Source organism: Seriola aureovittata, chromosome 3, assembly GCF_021018895.1.
Source record: "Seriola aureovittata isolate HTS-2021-v1 ecotype China chromosome 3, ASM2101889v1, whole genome shotgun sequence".
Taxonomy (NCBI): domain Eukaryota; kingdom Metazoa; phylum Chordata; class Actinopteri; order Carangiformes; family Carangidae; genus Seriola; species Seriola aureovittata.
In genome coordinates this window covers 26,570,823-26,594,199 of record NC_079366.1, presented here as the reverse complement: position 1 = coordinate 26,594,199, position 23,377 = coordinate 26,570,823, and the positions used below count along the sequence as shown (strand labels likewise).

The 23,377-nt window shown below is 41.9% G+C and overlaps 1 protein-coding gene across 2 annotated transcripts; it reads left to right on the top strand.

Annotated features, from left to right (window-relative positions):
* Positions 1 to 4,598: 4,598 nt before the first annotated feature.
* Positions 4,599 to 22,713, top strand: lpar2b (lysophosphatidic acid receptor 2b). Of its 2 annotated transcripts, none has more exons than XR_008827133.1 (5): positions 4,599 to 5,072; positions 11,676 to 12,178; positions 13,114 to 13,608; positions 15,803 to 17,835; positions 20,147 to 20,230. XR_008827133.1 is itself a non-coding variant. In XM_056371899.1 (5 exons), the coding sequence occupies exons 2-5, from the start codon at positions 11,923 to 11,925 to the stop codon at positions 20,249 to 20,251; spliced, it is 1,116 nt and encodes a 371-aa protein (XP_056227874.1). In that variant the 5' UTR covers positions 4,599 to 5,072; positions 11,676 to 11,922; the 3' UTR covers positions 20,252 to 22,713. The 2 variants fall into 2 exon arrangements, 1 of the variants encoding a protein (XP_056227874.1); XM_056371899.1 differs by having other exon boundaries at positions 15,803 to 16,062; positions 20,147 to 22,713.
* Positions 22,714 to 23,377: the final 664 nt, after the last annotated feature.

Sequence of the window (23,377 nt, the reverse complement as noted above, 5' to 3'; positions counted from 1 at the left end):
GGTGAGGGGTGGAAGTCAGTGATGATGGCAATCATTGGGACATCAAGGCCCTCGCGAAATCTATGCCAGATGACAATAAGCAGCTCCATATGTGATTTATGCACATGCAAACACATACAGTCACAATTCAGACTTGAACGCGTTGCACAAGACCCCCACGTAATTCTGACAAAAACACACCCTCGCTGACACACTCTGCTGCTCACACACAACTCGCTCTCAGGCTCTGGATCCTGCTGTTTTATGGTGCACATCAAGGTCGCCTGGTGGGAAGCGATCTGGCTGTCATTCAGCTGTTGACTCGGCCTTTAGTCTCTGTTGTTTCGCCACACTGCTCGAAAATGTTCACGCCCTCCATGATAAATCTCTCTGAAGCACTTCTGCTTTTCCTCCGTTGTTGTCTTGGGATCCACATAACTTTTCCTTTCCCTCCTTTTCTACTTCCTGTGCTAAAATAAAACTCCCTTTGTCTGTTTTGACTGTTTTAGCAACAGAGAACCTCTTTTTCAAGATAACCTTTCCTCTTTGTTCTTCCATTGTTATTTTATTGCTGCTTTATGAATCCTTGAATACAGAAATAGCACCAGCACATTATTGAGCAGCTGCTCCCAACACAGGACCTCCCACAACGGATGGCAAGTTAAATTTACCATGGAAACAGTAGTTGATGAAACAATCTCACTTGAAGGTCCATTTAGCAGCTGTTCTGGAGCTTTCTATTACACCCTGCAGTCTTCCTCAGCAGTCAGAGTTTGAAAAAGCTCCACAACAGTTGCTGCAATTTTCAGACATCATCACAGTTTGACGTATATTTAATTTACAGCATAATACAACATGACAAAAGTACACTACATAGATAATTACACCCCCCCACATGATACATTAACATTGACCAACCTTAAACATCTGCACAAAGCATTATGGTGATTAATTCAACAAATTATAGCAGCCGAAAGCAAACATCTGTAGATACACACGACACCATGGATAAACATGGGGCTTAGTTCCCTCAGCCATAAAGCCAGGAAAGATAAAGTCAATGTAAACAGGATCAGACAGGCTGATTATTGAAAACAAAGGACCTTATTAAAGTCTATGGTCCCTCCATTTCTTTTTCACAGTCTCTCTCTCTCCCCTTTTTTTTTTGTCTTTAGACTTGAACAGCTTGATGTTTTTAGGCCTTTAAAAGTTATTCACATGAAACAATCTGAGAGGGAAAACTCTCCTCAGTTGAGGTGCTCGCGTACCGACCTGTGATGACGGGACGAGTGTTTGCAAGTAGACTTTGCTTCGCTTTAATGGGTCACAAGTCAAAACAGCTGGGAACCACTGATGTGTAGAGTTGGAATTTCACTTTTGTTGTAAGTTTTCTTGCGGAGAGATGAGAAGCCTCCTGTGCCTCACATAAAGGCTGAAACACACTGAGGAACAGCTGTATTGCATTTTACAAGCACCTTGCACATTTTTTTTTTTTCCCCAAAGCTTTGCAACAGTTGATTCACATAAACTTCTCAGAATTTTGTTCAGACGTCATTGTCATGACTTGTGGGTGGGACCCAACTTACGTCAAACAAAAAAGAAGCAATATGAAATAGTTCAGCCCAGAGCTCACACCTGAAAGAGGATGTAAGGATAAATATGAGATGTGAAGTAGGCATCGAATGAAGGAAGAGAAGCAGACCTTGAATATTTGCATTAAACTTCCTTTTTCTGAGAAATTATTGCATAGATTAAGATCTCCCCTGAACAGTTCCTTGGCCTTGAACAGTCTGTCTCCATCATTTTACAGTATACCAGTGTTTTTGAAGTGTTGATCCAATAAAGAAGATATATTTGTTGTTTTAAGAACCAAAAACCATCTCAGTGTAGTTTTACATCTCCTCTCTCAGACTTCTCTCTGGAGCTCTAGCAACAACAGGTCTGTGAACCAATCAGAAGAGAGGAGGCTCTGATTCTCTCTTCTGATTGGCTGACTGTTTTCTTAGTGGTCTAATAAAAATAGAGCAGATTTCAGGTAAACACTCAGAGAAACCAAATCCTGCAAGGTTGGATGGTGGGCGCAGGTGGGCGGGGCTTCGGGCGGAGAGCAGTGACTGTCCTGCTGTGACATCACAAAGTTACACAGGTCCTGACAGCTCGTTTTAAAGGCTCAGTTTCTGAATACAGGCTGTGTGTATTCCTCTGTGGACTGAGAGTGTGATACTTTCACAGTATTAATACAGAACCTAAAACCTGCTTTAAACTGGATGGTAAAACACAGATACACCTCCATTTCCAGCATTGTTGAGATGGCTCACTATTGGTCAGCAGCCAGAATTTGTATATCAACAGTCACATAGAAACAATATATGTGAAGAATTCAGGATACGCATAACACAGGTTTCAATAAGTGAACAAACATCGATATTTCCCCTCATTGACTCACTGTATCCGAGCAACTTTACTTTCTCTTTGACAAAACCAGTCACCTGTTTAATTTATGACGTGTTCACTCGCACACTCAGCTGGGTTTAACAGGTCACGCTACAGTGACGCAGCTGTCCAGGAACATCCATGTGCAAATAAGGAAATCCCCTGATTGTGTCTATTGCATTGAAATTAAATTATTTTATAGGAAGGTTTTGCCAGTTTAAATTCTGGTGTGACTGGGCTGTAATATTACCAGTTCAAAGCTCAAAGTTACCCGTGGATCCTTGAGAACCATCAAGGCTATGGTCACATATGTTAATCGACTATGATTGGGCCGTATTGATCAAGGTGTAAGACGAACCCGGCTCCCTTGTCACAGTTTAATGTTCACTCGTACTGAGGTAACTGGATAAGATATAATTCATGGTGCAATAATATCAAATTTCAGACCCTAAATTTAATATTATGCTGCTCTGGCCTGCCGGTAACCCCGGCCTGGTCAGTATTACGCCCTGACGTGAGAGATGTGTTTGGTCATGTACAGTGTCAAACAGATGTGGAAGGCATGGAGGGCAAATCAGCATCCCCGTCGCCGTGGCAACGCTGCACGCAGCCTCCGGGCAGCTGTCTGTGACACTGGGAGGAAATAAGAGAATGGAGAGAGGCTGCCGATACAGCAAACTGGAAACTATGACCGCTGGAAGACTCACAAGGGGCTACACACTGCGACACACGGCCGACCTAATAAGGAAAGCAGATTGTACATGTTGAACAAACATGGCTGTCACATCTCTCACACGCTAACCTCAGCACACTCGGCCCCTTCATGTAAACAGGAAAGCGTATGCAGTTTTTCCTCACCCTGACTCCTTCGCTCCATCTCTGTGTGCCGTGCAAACTTCCTGTTATTTCCTTCCTTATCCCCCCCCCCCCCTTTTTTTTCTTTCTTCATGAGACAGTTCCTTCAACCTTTTTGCAGCATTCTCAAGTACAAACAGCTCATCCCAAACTACAGGTTCATCCCCCACGCCGTCCACTCCTAAACAATGGAAGAAAAAACAAAAACAACCACCCTCGTTTTGTTTCTGACGTGTCTTCGTTTCTGTCTGCTGTCAGCCTCTCTGGATTCTGCCCTCTCTCCGCGGTGGCGGAACAGGCTGCTCGCGGGGCCTTGTGCCCTCAGCTTGTGAATAAAAGATGAGCGTGACAGCCCATTGTTGCTGGAGGTTGGCGGTGTTGTTTCTGTTTGTCACTGTCAGTGTTGTACTATACTGGAGGCAGATTTGGTTGTGATCAGGATGAGGACAACGTCAGTCAACCTGATGAATGAAAAGTTTTTTTTAAATGGCTTGTTGTAAATTGTGCAGCAGAATCAGGTATTAGTACTTCTGCAGAAGGTAAGGCAACAACATCTGTGTTAGGCAGTCGTGATTCTGAACAAATGAATGTATCTGGTCATCATTTATATAGTTTCTGGAATCACAAGGAAACAGCTTCCAGGTCAAAACATGGACTGATTATGACAACGGACCCCTGGGCACAGACACATAAAAGTCTCCTCACCCTCCTACAAAACAGCAAGAGAGACAGATTCAAAGAGACATGTTTGTTTTTGTGTTTCCTTGTGGTTATTTTGTGTCTCTTTGTGGTCATTTTTCATCTTTGTCATTGTTTTGCATCTTTGTGGTTGTTTTGAGTCTCTCTCTGGTTAACCGTTACTTACAACACAGGCTCTGGCCCCAGGGCCCTCGTAGGTGCATAGACACATAAACTACAAAGCAGCAGTTTGTTACAGTAACATCCTAACAAACCTGTTAGTTGATATCTTGTCATTTCAGTCTCTGACTATGAAGAGTTATTCTGTGAGTCCCTTGAACAATTGTAACTTGTTTTGTGACTTTTTCTAATTGTTTTTGCAATTATTATTAAGTTCAGTTACATTTTTGTTTACACAATAATGCATATATTCTCAATGCAAATGTATCAAAGGTCATGTTAGTCCATTTCCTGCCACAACCCTCCCCCATGACCTCACCACAATAGACTGGAAGACATATACAATTACTCATGCATCTCCCACCACAATCAAAATCATATAAACCTGCCGGAGTAACATCCTGTCAATCACTCCTCAGCTCCACTGTCATTGGCCGTCCCGCCTCCGCGGCAGCCAACAGGGGGGCAGCTGGGGCGGATACGGAGCTGCTCAGGTTGGCAGAAGCAGCATACCGAGGAGCTCCGACCCGCTCCTTTGTAACAGAGAGGCGGCAGCAGCGAGAGCAGCAGCGGAGGAGCACTGTGCCGCACCCTTTCTACACCTCCCGGGACTCACAGAGCGCGGATCACTGCGCACAGGTAACAACCGCTCAAACTACCGGAAGCAAGGCGAAAGTGCCCCGCACAGGTGACGGAGACTGCTCACCGAGTTTGAGTTTGTGGGACTAAAAGGGAAAACGCTGGAGTGGATCCTCAATAGAAACAGAAAAAAAAAAAAACAACATTTGCTTTTTATTTTTTACTGCTTGTGTTGCATTTTATTTCCTCTCTGCGCTCAGAGGGCGTCGGGATTGTGACCTCAGGTACGACAGCACATTGTTTTCTCAACTCGACGAGGACTCCGAGCTTGATATTCTGGATAATCGAGTTCACACACACGGGGAAAGGTGAGTTCATGTTTTTCCTATTTCTCTTCCTTTTTTTCTATTCTTTTATTCTTTGTGTGTGTAAAACGCCTCTGCTGTGAGTGTGAAGCCGGAGTTGTAGTCCTTCTCTGCGCCTCATTGTTCCTGCGCCGGGAGGTCGGGGGCACCCATCAGCATGCAAAGGCATCTGCACTGTCTCAAAGCGGCGTGGAGGGAGTCTGGACTTCATTACAGCCTGAACATCCTCAGCACTGTCCGCTGTGACCATGCCCTTTTTTTTTTCCTTCTGAGAAGTGATCCCATCTAGTCACGCAACCTTTGTTCAACCTGTCTTCAGTTATCTTTCTTTCCCTTGAGATAAAATTGTTCATTTTTTTTTTGTGTCCTGTTTTTTTGGTTGGGTGTAACCACGGCACATATCCTGCAGTAGGTGGCACACACAGGGTAGATGTAGGTGGCACACACAGGGTAGATGTGCTTCACCCATGCGTCCTTTTATAGTTCAGTGTGCAGGTTGTTAAAAGTTTAGTTACCTGAACTTGAATCCAGCACCACAGCCCTGTAATAAATCTTGTCATTGTGAAGGTTAGTTTGTTCAGGCTTTGTTGACACTGTCACACAGTGGTGACTCAACTCTGTGTCAGTGTGGGTTGAACTGCAGTAAATTATAACGTCTTTTATGTAGATTATAAAACATCGGATAATGGTGAACAACAGCTCATCATCATTTCCTACATCCCAAATGGATGTTTTCAAATCGCCTTTGCTTTCTGACTGATCTCCAAACACTATATTACATTTACTGTCATTTAATCCAGAAAAGCTGCAAATCCTTACATTTGTGAAGCTGAAACCAGCTATTTTTGTGCATATTAAATTAAATAGTAAGCAGTTTCATTTTCTCTCTCTTTGTTCTACCACACACCTCATCTCACCACTATGGCTGTTCAGTGTTGTTGGCTTGTTGACTTATTCTTTTCTGGTTTGTTTGTATTTAAACATCATTGGCTTCTACTGTTAAATGGAAAAAGTTTTTTGTTTATATTCCTTGTTTTCATTGTTTTGATATTTTATGGACACTTGTATTTAAAAGCTTGAATTGAACCAACAAAAGTTAAGGTTCATAATGCTTCTCACAAGTTCCCATAGCCCAGGGTGAAAACTTTAAAATGCTTATTTTGTCCAACCAGCAGCCTGAAGGTTTTCACTCTACAGTCATATAAAAGGAAGTGAAGCGGTAAATCCAAACATTGAAGGAGCTGGGACTGAATACTGAGATTTATACGAGATAACTGACTACTCACCAAGATCATTTCCTGTAGTGTATTCTTGTGAATTACCCGGGAAAGTTGAGTTACTGTCTCATGTTTACCGCAGTTGATTGTGTGAGTGAACGCAGGTCATGAGTTGAGCAGATGAGTAGTTTCTTCAGACAAAGAAAATATGCAAAGATGACTTTCCTGTGCATGAGTAAAGGGGAAATATTAATGTAAATCACTTACTGTAACCTCTTTGTAATCTTTAGGTAAATCTGCAACAAATGACAGAAAATGTATCCTACTGAGAAAATTGACTGCCAACACAAAACCTTCAAGGCAAATATTCTCACTCTTTAGATTTAAATACACAACTCTAAAATACAGGCAGCAGTTTCTTAGTTCTTTTAGATTATATTTAGCCCTTTTTTTTCTTCCATGACAATGTCTCCAAAGGCTTTGGTATGAGGTAATTTATTTAAAATGGTCCCTAATTACAGTATTTCTGATGCATAGCAACAAACTTCATATTGTGTTTTCATCAGAATCTTTTCTGCCTAAAAAAAGCCTCTGCAGGAAATGTGTATTTTGTGGCATTTGATGCAATGAGGTCTGCTGTTTTTAAAAGAAAAAGAATTTATTGGATAGATTAGACATTAGTTTGCCCAATCCAATAAGAGAGAAGTGCCTGTGTGTGCATCTGTGTGATTAAATCGGCAAAGGTAATCATTATGCAGATGACACACAGTCAGTCCCACCAGTTGCTTGTCCAGAATTAATTGAAACCAATGCACCCGAAGAGAGTGCTCCCGAGGAGACGAGCAGAATTTTCCTTTTTACCTGGAATTAGAGGTCGCAAACATAATCGACAGTTTCTCACTCACTTCCACCACCTCTGCTGCAGTATTGGTTTTAGTGTGTGTGGTGTGTAAATGTTTCCTATTCCAAACAAGTGCTAGCTGAAGTTGATGTGCTGGAGCTCTTCTTTCAGAAGGAGAGAGAAGAGGAGGAGGAGGAGGAGGAGTAGGAAGGGGAGGAGGAGGAGGGGGGGGGGAGAGACTCGGGTGTGGCTGCTCTGGTAATGACTAGTTTGCATTCAAACTGGTGTTTACTGATTCAGCCCAGTCCATTCACACACAAACACAGGCACATGATGCATGAAAACGCACAGTCATGCAAATTCAGATCCTGAGAGCCACACAGAGTGGAAGCACCTCAGTGGACTTGTGGAGGGATATGCAAAAGTGCTTGAAGTTTGAACGACCTTTTATAAACTCTATATTTGCCCATGTGGTGTCAAACAACCGGGTCACATATATTCGTATTTAATTGGTGCTTCTTATCTTATCTGTGATGGCATCTTTACAAGCTTCTGACGGGAGTCCTGACGTTAAGTCTGGTGAAGAGCGGAGGCGGTCTGTCGTGGTTATACACCTGCTGCTGCTCCTTGATATTTCTGGTGCATTCGCAGACTTACTTGGGAGGCGTGCCAGAAGGTGAGTCCTCAGATTTGTTGTCATTGTAAAGTTAAGGAGGCGCTTTTTACATCCACGATGAGGAACTAAGAATATTTCCGCACACTATCTCCCTGATGCTCCTGTGTCGTGATTATCTGATTAGCGTGATCTTGCTCACGAGTGTCCTCCTACATTTTTATGTATAATTAACTGATAAGTCGGCAGCAGGTGCAGGAGGTCAGGCTGATAGTGAATTTTAGGAGCGCCCTCTGCTGGACCATAAAGCAGGCTACTCCGAACGCTCTCATGCACTTACATGTTCAAACGTAATATGAAAAGTGATAGCCTTGATACACGTATAACAATTACACATTAGTTTGCTCTAACGTTGACAGATCGCTGAGCACTAACGGTGGAAACTAACAAAGCTTAAATCCTGTTTACATATGTTTTTGTGCAGATGAGCTGTTTCCCATCGTTTCCAGTTTTTAGCTTAGCTTAGCATCAAGACAAATCATAGAAAATAGGTTACAAACATGATATTTAGTGTTTCGAAAGTGATTGACACGAGGTCTGTGTGTCTCAATTGGATTTGAAAATCTTTTGAGCAGCGTCAGACTCAATGAAAAAAGCTTCAGTCTTGATCTTTAGACCCTGGCAGTTGGAAGTTTGTTGTTTTTTTGTTACCTGTGAGCTGTAGCCTTTGTCAGTTGTGACCTTTGGCACAGAGATTATTCAGATTCACTCGATGGCTTTGCAGGCTCCCTGTTTGCAACCTTGACTGCAACAGTTGAAGAAGGTGTGTTTTAGCCTCCAGGTGCACACTGAAATGCAACTAGTGTACAGTCAACAACTGAGGCCGAACGCCCTCTTATGATGAATATGTGAAGAGGTTTGTTAGATCTGTGGCTCTTAATACATTGTACATTATCTGCATCTGCCCAAAGCACAGACCATAAGCCTCATGCAGACAAAATAAGTGGTCCTGGTACAGTAGCTGTTTCAAACGTTGGCAAATTGACGTGTCATGTGGCACTGTACATCAAGATTAAGAATTCCCTGATCAGATCCGTTGGATTAGTATCGATGCAGGTAGCGATCCGAATCAGGGAATCAGGTTTTGGCCAAATAAGGAGAATGAAGCGTTTCAGCAAGTATCGCCAAACCCTGGTCCTGAGTTGAGGCACTGGAATCAGCATAAGAACAGAAATTGGTTGCAAAGGACTGTTGCATCCCTGGTGCACCTGGTCCACTGGTGTGACAGTGGGTGCAGATGTTAGGATGTGCGTCACACACTTTCGGTGTGAGTTCCGCTTGAGATCATTTTTTTGTGTTTTTAACAAATACAGCATTAACGGCGTAAATCTGAGGCACGATTTTAAAACACAAGATGGTGATAGTGATAGTGTACACAGGGACAGTTGTGGAAATGAATTGTAATGCTGCGAGATGATGTCACAGTTAGGTCACGAAACGGAGCAACGGAATGAAAATGACTAATCTGTGTGGTTTTCAGTGTTAGCCCCTGGTTTTAATGGTTGACTCACGGCTCATGTCAGTCGGGGACGGAGGTGTTGAAGAGAAATGGAAGACACTCTCACTCTTCTGCTCACAGTGCGGTTCAGAACCTGTCTGGCGGGTGTCAACACATGTGAACGCACAGACTTCAAACACACTTAATTCATTATCATATTTCTATTCACCCAACACTTACTTTCGTTTTGACTTTTCTGTCCTTTCACATTCTCTCGTTACACTTTTCCAGTTCAGTTGTGACTTTATTTTTCCCCAGGACAAATTAAGCCGGACGTAAACACAAAACTGTTTAAAATACAGAGACAAGACAATAAATGAGCGACTTAGAAAAACAAAGAACAAACTAATTATGAATAAAGTGCTCATTTATGTGTGGGTGTTCTGGGACATTGCTTACAAGATCAATATGTCACCAGTTTAAGATACGGCATAGTTATATTAATTGTTTTTTTTCAACTTTCCTCAACTGTTCAACATCGCTGCTGTACTCAAAGCCTTTTCTAGCAAATGTTTCTCATCCATCATTTCATTCCCGAGCCTCTAAAGTTCCTCCTCTCTCCAAATTTTTCTGTTTTTGATTTGGCATTTCTCTTCACACACCCTTAGTAAGAGAGTGGGTCACTGAGGTTCCCTCCCTGTGTGTGTGTGTGTGTGTGTGTGTGTGTGTGTGTGTGTGTGTGTGTGTGTGTGTGTGTGTGTGCATGTTTGGATTGAGATTGAGTTACATAGCAGGATTGTGTAATTGTGAGGTGTGTCTCTGCTGCAGGGAGCTGCTCCGCTCTTTCCATTGTTGAGAGAGTTGAGCTGAGAGTGGATGGTAGCGTGCGTGCGTGTGTGTCGCCGCGCTGGCTGTCGCAGGGAAATGGAGAATGTGTGAGGGAGTGTTGTTGACTCAACACTCGCAACAAGCAGCCTGTACAAGTTTACCGTAAATAGAGGATTGAAGCCCGTTGTTGTTGGCCACATTTTGCATGCGTGTCTTGAAGCGAAGTGCTGATCTCTGGTCTGAGCTGTGGTTGGTTTTAATTACAGCATCATAAAGACTCGCAAGTCCCTGTTGTGACTTGTCGGGCTCTGTCGATGTTTGTTGTTAAGCTCCGCAGTAACATGATCGTGGAAATGGCTGCTAATCAAGATTTTCAGGTTTATGTGGATCAAGGTTTTGTGAACACGTCAGCTTTGTGTTATATTTCCCTCACATGAAGTGTATTTTTTCATTCGAGGAAAAACAACTAAACAGTAAAATACATTAGTGGAAGGCAGCATGTGCTTATGTAAACCTAGTTAGTTGTGTGTATTCAGGCCACTGGGGTTCACAGTAAACAGTGATGGTCTGAACTGCTTTATCTTACTGATTTACCACATTATTTTATTGACTGTAAAACAATTATTTAAAAAAGCATCAGTGCCAATGTCCTTTTTATATTTTACTACTTTGATATTTCCTTTTTTAGTAAGTTTTATTGTTAAATAATAATAATAATTTGTATCAGTTATGTTCTTTATTAATTGTTTGAACTTTAACACATTAGAAAACAGTGGAAAATTCTCATCACAGTGTCCTGGTGCCCAAGATGATGTCAGTAATTGTGTCATTTCTTAAACCCCAGATGTCCCGAGCCGATCTGAAGAATCAGTGTTGGCGCCGATCCTTGTTTTTTTAATGGAATAAAGCAAATCAAAATCTGTAGTGCTGCATTTTGTCTCACATCCAAATTAGGGTGTGTGAAGATTTAAAAAAAAAAAGATTTGGTGGCCGCGGTGATTCACTCTGTTCGGGTGACGAGGTTGGTGAAATACATGCATTAGCTGAGCCACGATGTTAATTATTGTAAGCAAAGAGCGAGGGTTTTTAGTCAAGACTTTTTCTGACACTAATTCTGAGAGTGACATGACGACAGAACAAAGGAAATCTCTGCTGCTGACGGGTTCAGGTAGTTTCCCTTGTAGTAACAGACACCTACAGATCAAATGCTAACTTGTTCCAGTGGTAGGTTATATATTGATATACACTGTCTATCTTGTTTATGCTTCTGGGTGTTTTTATTAGCTGTGTAAAGTGTCCTGAAAGCCACTTATAAATAAAATTTATTATTATTATTATTATTATTAGCCTCAGAACTGGACTGTATGCTAATTGGCCGGTTAAATGTCCAGATGGTTAAATATCATTGGTTGTTGGAGCTGTTGTCAGTGGAAACATATGGAGTTCATGCAGTTTATTAATTCAAAATTACAATCTGCATACATGTGGTTCTGTAAGAGCTTTGTCATAACTGTGATTTAATAAGTTTGGTTTATTACTAATTTTGGATTGAAGTCGTGCATTAATGGTTGTGTTTGTGTCCTTAAACTAATAACTCGTTCTTCCGCAGATTGGAGACGTGACCCCGGTGTCCCAGTCAGCTCAGACTTCAACCTGGATCCCTCCCCTCCTCACCTGTCCAGCTGATGGCATGCCGATCTCCAGCCCACCAGACAGGGCGAGTCTGAATGGCGCCCTAGTCCTCCCCCTCTGCTTCCTGTCTGCACCTCGGCTCTCGTCTCCCTCCTCCTCCTCCTCCTCCTCCTCCTCCACCTCCTCAACTCTTCTCTGATCGCACATCCGCCACATATCTCAACATGGATACGGTGACCGAGGACAAAGAGGGATGCTACTTCAACCGTTCTGTCAAATTTTTCTATGAGGAGAGCGGCAAGAACATCAGCGACCACTGGCGCAAACGTGACTATGTGATCGTCACGCTGGGCATGACGGTCTGCTTCATTGTCATCTTTTCCAACCTTTTGGTCATAGGGGCCATTTTAAAAAACCGACGCTTTCACTTTCCTATCTACTACCTGTTGGGTAACCTGGCGTTGGCAGACCTCTTCTCAGGTACAGTCGTTTTACTGCACGAGCTGCTACATTATTATTGTAACTACTACAAATGATATAAATATACAATAAACTCAGTTTAAACTGCATTGTAACACTTGATATTTTGAGGTGTTTGACATTAAGTTTCAGTGCTGCTACAGTTCAACAGAAAGCACAGCGCTGCTCTGAACTCTGAGGTTTAACTGCTGAGTTCACAAGGTTGATAATAAAGGTGATTAGTGACAGAAGGAACACACTCAACATCTCTGCCATAAACTATGTTAAAATTACAACAACAAAGTCTGCACTTTTTATTTTTGCACTATTTGACGTCACATAATGTCACATGACTGTCGCGTTTCTGTTGAAACCTGTGGCGTCTGAGGTCGCGACAGAAACAGCTGCTTATCTTTTTCACAATACTGAGGCTAAATGCAGTGTTGTCTGTCAAGATGCTGCTGATATGCAAGTTTAGAAAACAGTGGTGATGGGTGTTTTGGCTCATCACATGCCTCTAGTGTGTGTTGACCTCACAGGGCCGGACCTGCTTCACTCATAAGTAAAAGAAATGAGGGTTGAATACTCCAGACCTGCAGGCCCGGTGTATAAGATCTCCTAATTACTCCATTGTCCCTTATACTGCTAAATACTGCTTCTGCAGCTGCAGCTGTGGTTTCATACTAATGGAAACTGAATAGGACCTTTTTAAAATCTAATGTTTCTTAATAGTGGAATTGATAAAGCTGCAAATACAAACCATCAGTACAAAGTTTTACCTCCTTTTTGAGCTTGTACTGACGGCAGGTATCTGAAGAGCTGTGCTAAATTGTCTCTATTCATCATTTCCTCATGTTGCATGTGAAGATGTGAAACAGGCCTGGGACAAACTCTAAGTGTCTTGCTGCTCTGTTTAAAATCTCTCTGTAATAAAATCCTCGCTCTCCTCCTCCCAGGTATCTCCTACCTCCACTTGATGTTTCACACCGGTCCTTGGACCATTAAGCTGTCCAAGCACCAGTGGTTTGTGCGGCAGGGGCTGATCGACACCAGTCTGACAGCCTCCGTCCTCAACCTCCTGGCCGTGGCGGTGGAACGCCACCAGACCATCTTCAACATGCAGCTGCACAGCAAGATGAGCACCCGGCGGGTGTTCATCATCATGCTGTTCATCTGGCTGGTGGCGATAGTCATGGGCCTGGTTCCCACCATGGGCTGGCACTGTCTCTGTGACCTGCCGAACTGCTCCACCATGGCCCCGATGTACAGCCGCAGCTACTTGGTGTTCTGGGGCCTTCTCAATCTGCTGACCTTCTCCATCATGGTGGCCGTCTACACCCGGATATTTGTCTACGTGAGGCACAAGAGCAAGCAGATGTCGCAGCACACCTCCCAGATGAGATACAAGGAGACGGTGCTCAACCTGATGAAGACCGTCTCCATGATCCTGGGTGAGGCCACACACACACACACACACACACACACACACACACACACACACACAGACACACACACACACACAGACACACACACACACACACACACACAGGCACAGAGACACACACACACACACACACACAGACATAGACACACACAGAGACACGCACACAGACACACACACACACAGAGACACACAGACACAGAGACACACACAGACACACACACACACACAGAGACACACACACACACAGACACACACACAGACACACACACAGACACACACACACACACACACACACACACACACACACACACACACACACAAACACTTACACTCACACACTTTCACTGTCTGACTGGGCTCTGTCACCAGAGAAAGCCGAGTGCTTTCAGCCACATCTCTCAGTCGTCATCAGTGGTGGACATTTTTTATATTTTAGTAAACCACTTCCTGAAGGAGTTCTTAAATACTGAGTATGTTAAATATTATTAAGAGTCTTAATTCATGACATTTTCCATTTTTTTAATTAATACAACATCCACTGTTTTAATTGAGCTTCCTTTGAGCGGGTGTATTTAATAAGATTTTAATATACACCAAGAAAAATATTACAATTAATTATACCTTTAAGTTCATGTTGTCCAGCCTCATGCACAAATCCATTTTATTCACGTTTTTTTTAAACTGTGAATTTATTTGTTTTTAATTCAACAATACTAAACTAACATTGAAGGATTCTGACGCACAATCACAAACTATTTTCTCCGCATTTTTCTTCTTCTTTATGAACAACGCTTCCGTCCTCTGACCTTCGTCGAGTAAAATCGATCAGTGTGCAGGACTCTTCAGGTCGTTCAGTCAAAAATCTTCAACTCTGTTTGAACCCGTAGGTGTAGATAAAAGCTTATCATGTATAACACCTCACTTGTCTGCAGCAGGAAACACAACAGCCTTTGGGTGTGAAGTGATCAGCTTCTTCTTAAGTAATAAAGTGAAAACTGGTGTAAAAAGAACTTTGCCTTAAGCACCTGAAGACAAACCACAGAGATGAGAGGGGGGTTTTAACTTGAGCAGGTAATGTTCTCTTCATGTAAGCCCTCATCGCTGACAGTAACAAGGTGGTTGAAATGTGATTTTTGGGGCTGTTGATTGTACAGACCCTGCGCCGCTTGTGTTTTGCTCATTTGAAAAGATGGAAGCAGGTTTCAGGGGGAATATTTGCCTGAATCTTCACTGAATAAAAACACCCACAGCCTGTTACAAGTATGTACAGGCTGCCATGCAGGCTCCTCTCTTGGCTTGTCTGTACTTGTTAAACCAAACTTCCTCCCAACACACATTCTCTCATCCCTCCGTCTCCCACCGATTCCTTGTTTTTATGCTGAACTGGCTCTGGCCCCCTTTTTTATTTATTTTTTTTCTCCCAGCCTCCTCTGCTTCTGCCCTTGCATTTTGAACTTTCGATTAAATTCCTCTTAAGTTTTAAAAAATGTTACACGTCTTTCTCCCGTCACTCAGCAGCCAGGATTCAGCACCTCTGGCATGTGAGGAGGGCGAGGAAAACCCTGAGCATGCCCTGACAGGGAGCCGCATAGTTCAGTTACTGTGACAAAAAACAGCTTCTCTCCTGCCCATATGACACCGCTCGGAGGGTGTGTTATCTTGTGTTTCTATGTTTGAGAGGACCGACTTCAGCTTCTGACCTTGAGACGTGTAGCTGTAACAGTTGAAACTATAGTCAGAGGCTGATGAATGCATTGCACACTGTGCTTGTGAGAGTGTGTTATCACATTGTTTTCACATTTCCATCTGTAGCTTGTACGTGTGCATGTATTAGTCCTGTACATGCTGAGCATGTGTGGACATAATGAATTCCTGAGCTGCCTAATCGAGTATTATCATAATGAAATGTGATCATACAGACTAAACCCAGTCCACATGCTGACGTGTGTGTGTGTGAGTGTGTGTGTGTGTATATGTGTGTGTATTGTCTACAGAGGAATTTACAGTACATTCCCTTACTCCCTTAGCTACCCCCTACTTGTACTTCTTCACATTCTTTACGACTCTGTCTGTTCATTTTCTTTCCTCTGAATAACTCCTTCTTTATCTGTGATTTTTCTTGTTGATTTCCAATGTTGCTGCAAGTCTTGTAATGACCTCCTGTATCCTTGATCTCCCTCTCCACCCTCCACCCCCTGCAGGCTGTTTTGTGGTCTGCTGGACGCCCGGCCTGGTCGTGCTGCTGCTCGACGGTCTGGGCTGTGAAAGGTGTAAGGTGCTACGCTACGAGAAGTACTGCCTGGTGCTGGCCGAGTGCAACTCCTTCGTCAACCCCATCATCTATTCCTTCAGGGACAAAGACATGAGAAGGACCTTCAAGGACATCCTGTGCTGCCTGTTCCAGCGCAGCAGCAACCACCAGGGCAACTCTGGAGCTCACTTTAACACCCTGGAGCACGAGGTACTGTCTGAGAGCAACGACAAAGAAGACAGCAATCACAAACAAAACAACCACTCGCACTAAGGACTGTAAATTATAAACCTTTGAGAGCACACTGACTGTAGTCCAATGACAATCATTATCTATTCGCCACATAGTACGACCATGACAACCTCCAATCAAACACTTTGAAAAAGTATGCTACGAAAAACTGACGACCCGGCACGACTTAACAACTTCATGTTGTGTTTGAGTGCTGCTCGTTGTTTTCAGTTTTACCTTTCGCTCCTAAAACTCCCAAAATCATTGAACACAAAAAAATATGTAAAATTTGATTATTGAAAAGTAAAAACATCCAGATGCAAATCAGATTTTGAAAAAATAGTTCCATTAAAGCGGCTTTAATCAACTTTTTTTTTTTTTTTTTTTTCACAATGACATGTATCAGATGAAATGTGACAATGTGAAAGTGACAGTGGAGCGTTCAGCAGCTACAGAGACAGATGTTTCCCTCAGCAGCTGCTAGAGACCAGAAAGTTAAGAAATTGAACAGCTGACATAAAAGGACATACACATATAAGCATCTGTCTGCGAACCAGTTCACCATATCAACTCAAAAGGTGATGATATGTCAGTGCTGTGTTCAAAACTAGTTTTTTGTTTCTCACAAGTGGCCAGAGAAACTCAGTCATGATGAGCTTGAGTTCGGAGAACTTTTTCTCCCTGTGTTTTCTTGTTCAGTTTTGAGCTGAGGTTTTCATGCTCCATGAAGTTCCTCTTTATGCCTCCGTGCCAGTAAAAACCAGGGCGGGATGTATTATGTTTTCAGGTTGTCCGTCCATCCGTAGCTCAAAAGACCAAGGTCACGGTGACCTCACAAAACACGGTTTTTGGCCTTGTGAACGCGATATCTCAGGAACCCCTCAAGGAAATCCCTCCAAATTTAACACAAATGTCCTTTTGGACACAAGGATGATCTGATTAGAATTTGGTGGTTGAAGGTCAAAGTTCAAGATCAATGTGACCCCAAAACGCATTTTTGGCCATAACTCATACATTCATCTGCTAATTATGACACAATTTAACACAAATGGCTAATAGGATAAAATGATGAAGTGATGACATTTTATATCCATATGGTCAAATGTCAACTTCACTGTGACATCACAATGTTTATACAAAAACACATGTGGCCATTATTCAACACTATGACTCAGGAAGGGGAGATTGGGACTATATGTCAGCTTGACCAGTCGGTGGAGGCGTACAACCACGAGCTGGTAATTCTAGCCGCAGTGGTCAGCGTCGTTTTGCAGCAGAAAACTTTTGGGTGTGTGGCGACATAAAATCCAGAACAATTTAAACTGCACACTCCTTTTCTTTTTTTTTTTTCTTTCTAAAAATCATTAACAGAATAGTCGAGCAAATACTAATTATTACAAGCAGAGCCACTGTTCACAAAACATTGGATGCAAATGTGTTTGATTATTTAAAAGTGACTAGTTTGTGTACAAGAGTCATGTGCAGTAAAACTGTAAAGTCAGCAGTTCAAATGTTAATCTTCCTTTTCATTCTCTGCTTGAGCAAATGTAAGCAAACACGCTTCTGCTTATTACGTAACAAGAGTAAAACTATGTTGAATGTAAAACCTTACACTATAAACCCCAGGCTGATGCTTTTTTCGTCTACATATCTAACAGCACTGCCTGGAGTCTGATGCACATTGTGCTGCTTCAAAGACGTACTGAAGTCTGCTCACTGTCGCTTGCAAAAAGCCGCATACCATGTGGATTGGTGAGAACACAAAAGCAGAGAATATATGTAGCACTTATTTAGGTCACACATACCAAACACTGACTGTGTGGTGAACGTGTTAAAGATCGCTTGTCTTTGACGAATGCCTTTCACACATTGTCAGATGTTGTTAAGTTTCAGATCTGCGTGTGTCTGTCTTTCAATTCCTGTTGCACGCTTTCAATCAAAATAAATTTCTTCATGATCATAACGCCATTCGAACAGTAGGGAAGACTGTATAGTGACACAGTTGTGTATGTGGTAACCCGCAACACTTGTATGTACATAGGTCCAGCAAGAACTCTGCACGCTCAAATGAACCACATGCTCTTTCTGACTCAAAGAGTTTCAGTGTCAGCGTGTTCAGTCACACACACAGCTGCAGTCTCGCCGGCCTTCAGTCAAATGTGCCATTATGAGTGAAAAATATGGAGGCGATCGTATCGTCCATCAGTGATCTCTGGTAATAATCAAATTGTCAGTATCGACGTATGGACGTATTGGATTACAGCAGCATCCAGATTGATTTGGGTGTGCAGACTCTTAATTGCTGGACTTTACTACAGTTATACAGTTTTTGTCGTTGGTTGAGCGTAATGTATTTCTTCCCCTCTACCTTCATCACACAGCATTACATTTTTGTCTGAACTCACATTGTGGTCACAGAAACACTCTTTTGCACACACACATAAGTTATGTTTTGGTGAGAAATTATCATTAATTTATTTTGTGCAAACAGACATCACTTCTTTGCCCAATAAATGTATTAGTGCATTTTGCTATGGTTCACATAAGGGTGCAACAGTAACCACTTGCCCTCTCTCGAGCCTGTGGTCTGTGGTCTGGATGTTTCCAGTGCAGTCACTCGGCCTGGCAGAGTGTTACTGTTGGCCACCGTTTCAGCTAAAAACTGCAGTATGTAAAGTTTATATCACTAGCTGCAATTGCTCTTTGCTTGTAATATTATTAATAATTTCTCCACAAAACATAATTTGCGTGTGTGCAAATGTGCACGCAGAAGTGTGGCACTAATATAATTCCACACACATGTACATTCATCCAGCCAGGATGTCGAACTTTGCGTGAGGCAAACTTTTAGCACGACATCAAGGAGAGCGACCTCGATCAAACTCAGATCTCATAAAACGATGCCTCACTGCTCACGCTGCCTCGTGCTATAAAAAGCTTTCTTTTTTTTCACATTACCCAAATGCCTGGAAATACCCTGTTGCCTCATGCGATTATTTATTTTTACATTCTACACGAAGCGCACGGTTTCTGTGTTCTCTGTGCTGTTTGCTGATGTGCATGTGTGTGTGTTCGTGTAGTACAGCTTTAAACCGGTCCAGATGTGCCCTCGTAGTTAGAGTGGGTTGTGCTCCTTGCCACATTTCCTCTGACTTGTTACTCTGGCATGTGTGCATGTTGGAGGCATGCACACTGTCATTCTCTCACTCACACACACACACACACACACACACACGCGTTCACACACAAGCAGCCGTTATTGCTGCTAGTATTGCAGTGATGATTGTTTTGTTTCATGTGTGTGTGCGTGCGTGTATAACTGTGTACAATGATTCACAGAAACGTTTTACACACATTTTTTTGTCAGTGACATTGGGACTGTAGGGGAAGGCAGAAGTCAGATGGATTTGACCTCACTGTGTGTTGATACTAAGATATGCAGTAACTCATGATTAAAAGGAAGTTAGATATTTCTGGATAACTGTAAATTATTAAGTGTAAGTACTCTTAAAGGGAATGCCATTTCAAGAAGCTGTTAAAGGGATGAAAGTATAGTCAAACTATATTCTTTTTTTTCACATTTCTAAAAAATCAACATGTTCATACTTACTACCAAATATAAGCAAACTGTGGTATTGTTTTGAAAGTTCAGAAACATTTTCATATTATAATGGGTTTATTTTTGTACACGCATTGTTAAAAGTAATCTGAATAAATGTATAAATCTGCCTACAGCTGTGATTTGTTTGTTCACGTCTGTCCGCTGCCTGCTCTGTCTGCTCTTCACTTCGCTCCTTCGTGTGATTAACCTGGTGAAACTGGTGAATCATGTCGTTCTGTGTGGGAACAGTATCGGGGTTAAAACTGTCTTTCATATCTTTTACTTTTTTTTGTTTTATCTCAGCTGGTTTAGCTTTGTTTTGCTAATTTAGACATGACTAACCCAATCTCTCTTTCTTTTCTTTTTTTTTTCTTTTTCACTTCCTGTTACTTTCTGCTGCACCTTTACCTCATTTCAACCCTTCCCTCATACTTTGGTCTGTTTCTCCACCTCTGTCTGTAGAACTATAAGTCTCGTACTGCTGAGCCAGTAGAGAAGAGCAACGGGACGCCTCTCATCCACGAAGGCTCAGAAGACTTACCTGCCTCTTCAGAAAACTGGAATTAACTTGAGCAACGATAAACTTTCAACAGACACAGAAGAAGAGCATGCACACACTTGACAGTGAAATGTACAGATCTGTGTATGGACACATAAACAAGCCTCAAGGCCTGTTTCTCCTCAGCAGGCGGACTGTTGTGGCAGGATCAAAAACTGTTGATTTTTGATGAACATCTAGTATCAGTTGGCCGATGATGTTGCACGAATCTTCTAATTTAAACGGACGCAAGTGGCTCATTTGTACTCGGCAGACATAGAGAGGAAAACTCCACATCGCTGGGCCATTTACACAACGTGGGGGATGCTGACATTTCCTGTTTGGACATAAACAACCTGCCAATTTTTTCCCCCTAACGCAGCACAGACGGCTGCTGAACAACTGGAGCATGTTGGCAGTGAAAGGAAAAAATTACTGAAAGTGTGTGGACTGTTAAATAGCAGAAATATGTGCCCTTTGGAGTGCCACAGTTGGCTTAGTGTGTGTGTGTGTGTGTGTGTGTGTGTGTGTGTGTGTGTGTGTGTGTGTGTGTGTGTGTGTGTGTGTGTGTGTGTACTCATTTGCCAGTTTATTAGACACACAGGTTATAATGTTCAGCTCTTGTTGTAACTGCTTTAGAGAGATGTTTATTCAACTGTATGATCATTTTAGAGGCTGCATTATACAGAAAGCTGTTTCCGTTATTTAGCCTCCCCTCTGATATAAATGGGTTGGACAAAATAATGGAAACACCTGTCAGTAAAATAGAATAAATGAATTGCAGCCCTCCAAAATGATCTTACAGGTGAATCAGCACCTATGTAGAACAGTTTAAACACAAACTGACTTTTAGGGAGGATTTATTACAGGACTGCTTTAGTTATAGGTCGGTGTACCTAATAAACTGACAACGGGGTGTGTATAGAATCACTTGAAATCTGATGCCAGGGTTCATGTGCTCATAAGACACTGCACAGATGCCACTGAACCTCATGGAGGAGACCCAGTGCCACTCTTCTCCATACTTTCATAAATTTGTTAGTCGTTAATAAATCATTGTGTAGTGCTTTATTAATTACTCATAGGCTGTTCTTAGGAGCAACATTTGGGTTGCCAGGTTGTGAAAAACTTGCTCAGTGTTGTAACAAGCTCTTAAATTCATGAAGGAATAACTTCTTATGGCAGTTTGGACATTTGTAAAGCTTCAAAGCCTCCAGACCAAAATCCATTTATGAAGAACTTAATATTTACTGTTGCTGCTTTTTCCTCAAACGTATCGTCCAATGACCTTTTTAAGCCCTATTCAGCCATTTTCTTGGCCTCCTGGTTGCAGTCAGTCAATATGCCTTCAGGCCCGAGTTATGTCAGGTGCATGTGCCTCATCATACCTTTTGCAAGTTTTTTTTTTTTTAATTGCCCGCCACCAATTAAGTTTATCAGTAGTGCCATGAATGTTAGTTAGTTTGATCATTAAAATACTGAAGACCTCATGGATCATTTACTACAAATGTAATGTCAACTTTGTTGGTGTTCTATTAAGTTTTAAACTCGTGACCATCACTTCAATTAAAGAACTAACTACAAAGATTAAAATAGAGCAGATTATTCTGAAAGACGATAAACACCAACCAACGTCACAACCTAATAGTAATGGCTTATTACTGGTCTAAAAGCATTATTAAATCATTTATTAACGTTATCCTTAATTAGAATTCATAACGCTGTTTTAAAGTGCATCTTGTAAAGGCTCAAGTATTTCTCTTTAAAGCCCCCTCCCCTATTTACTTGTTGATCATTTAGAATCATCATCTTTGGTTTATGATTCTGGTTAAATTGTCACAAAATTTTAAATGTAGGATATTTGAAGTTTTTTACCCCAAAATAGACATTTACCCCTTCACACAACTGAAGGGAGGAACCTCTGCTGTGGTTAAGAATCATCATATACAGTTTTTTTGTTTTTATTTTTATAGATTGTATGCTTTAAACTGCTCCTTCCTCCAGGTTTTATTTTGTAAAATGTAATTATTTTTTGTCACTATACGCTGCTAACACTGTGGTGTTCGCGTCATGTAAATTGTCTATATGCTGGAATGAAATTATTTGCCTTCGTAAATTGTTGGTGATACAAAACTTTATTTATGATCACATTATGGTAATAGATATTATGTACAGTATTTAGTGCACTTAAGCAGATTTGTCATCAGAGGCAACTTAAAATACACCATAAAGGGAAATAAAGCTAGGCATTTTTCATTAGGATTATACCCAGAAGTGTAAAAATTTTAAATGGCTTTTTGTTAAGCATGACGGGGCAAACAGGAGAAGTGTGACAAGTGATGTGAAGCTTTATGGTAAATGTATTGCAGCTAATTAATGTTACAACTGTGTAACTGACATCAAGGTGTTTCAGTTTCCCGTGTCTCATTTTCAGCCATGATCACCTGACAATGACACTGACTGTGACATTAAAAACTAAGAAAGCATGAAATTCTCTGACTCTTCTCTGACTGTGACCTCACGTCTTTTCTTTTGTCTTCCAACCAAATTCAGGATTCTTTTGCTCTAAATTGTCCATTTGCTTTGGATCCTGTTGGACGAATGGATCTCATGAGCTCATTGACTTTCTTTTTGGACTCTTTTGCTGCATTTTTTGGATCGTTTCCTTCAGGTTCACAGAGGAAGGAACAACCTCTTTTTGAGCACTGATCCCCTTCATAGGCTCTTGAGAAAATTTCCTTTTTATCTGCTCTCCTACTTTTCCCAGCCCTCCTACATCCTTGTCCTTCTTTCTTGATGAGGCAGTCTGAATTGATTCCTTCCTCACGTTGGCAAGTGAGAGTCTTTTCAGCGATATTGGTTCTTTCTTGTCTGTTGGCAATGAGAATCTCTTCTGGGAATGCTTCTCCTTCCTCAGGTTATCCAGGTTTAGTTTATCCAGAGCAATAAGACTCTTCCTCTTGCGTTTCTTATGGGGTAGCGCCCCCTTCAGTTGACTCCAGGTTTTGTTCACAGGTGACGACTTCTTCTTTTGCCAAAAAAAGGCTCTTTTAGAGGAAGTTCCACCCATTGCCAGCTGACCTGCAGGAGGAATGAATGTGATATGCCTGAACACAAAGTGTGCAAAGGAAAAACCATGACGCTTTGAATCTTTT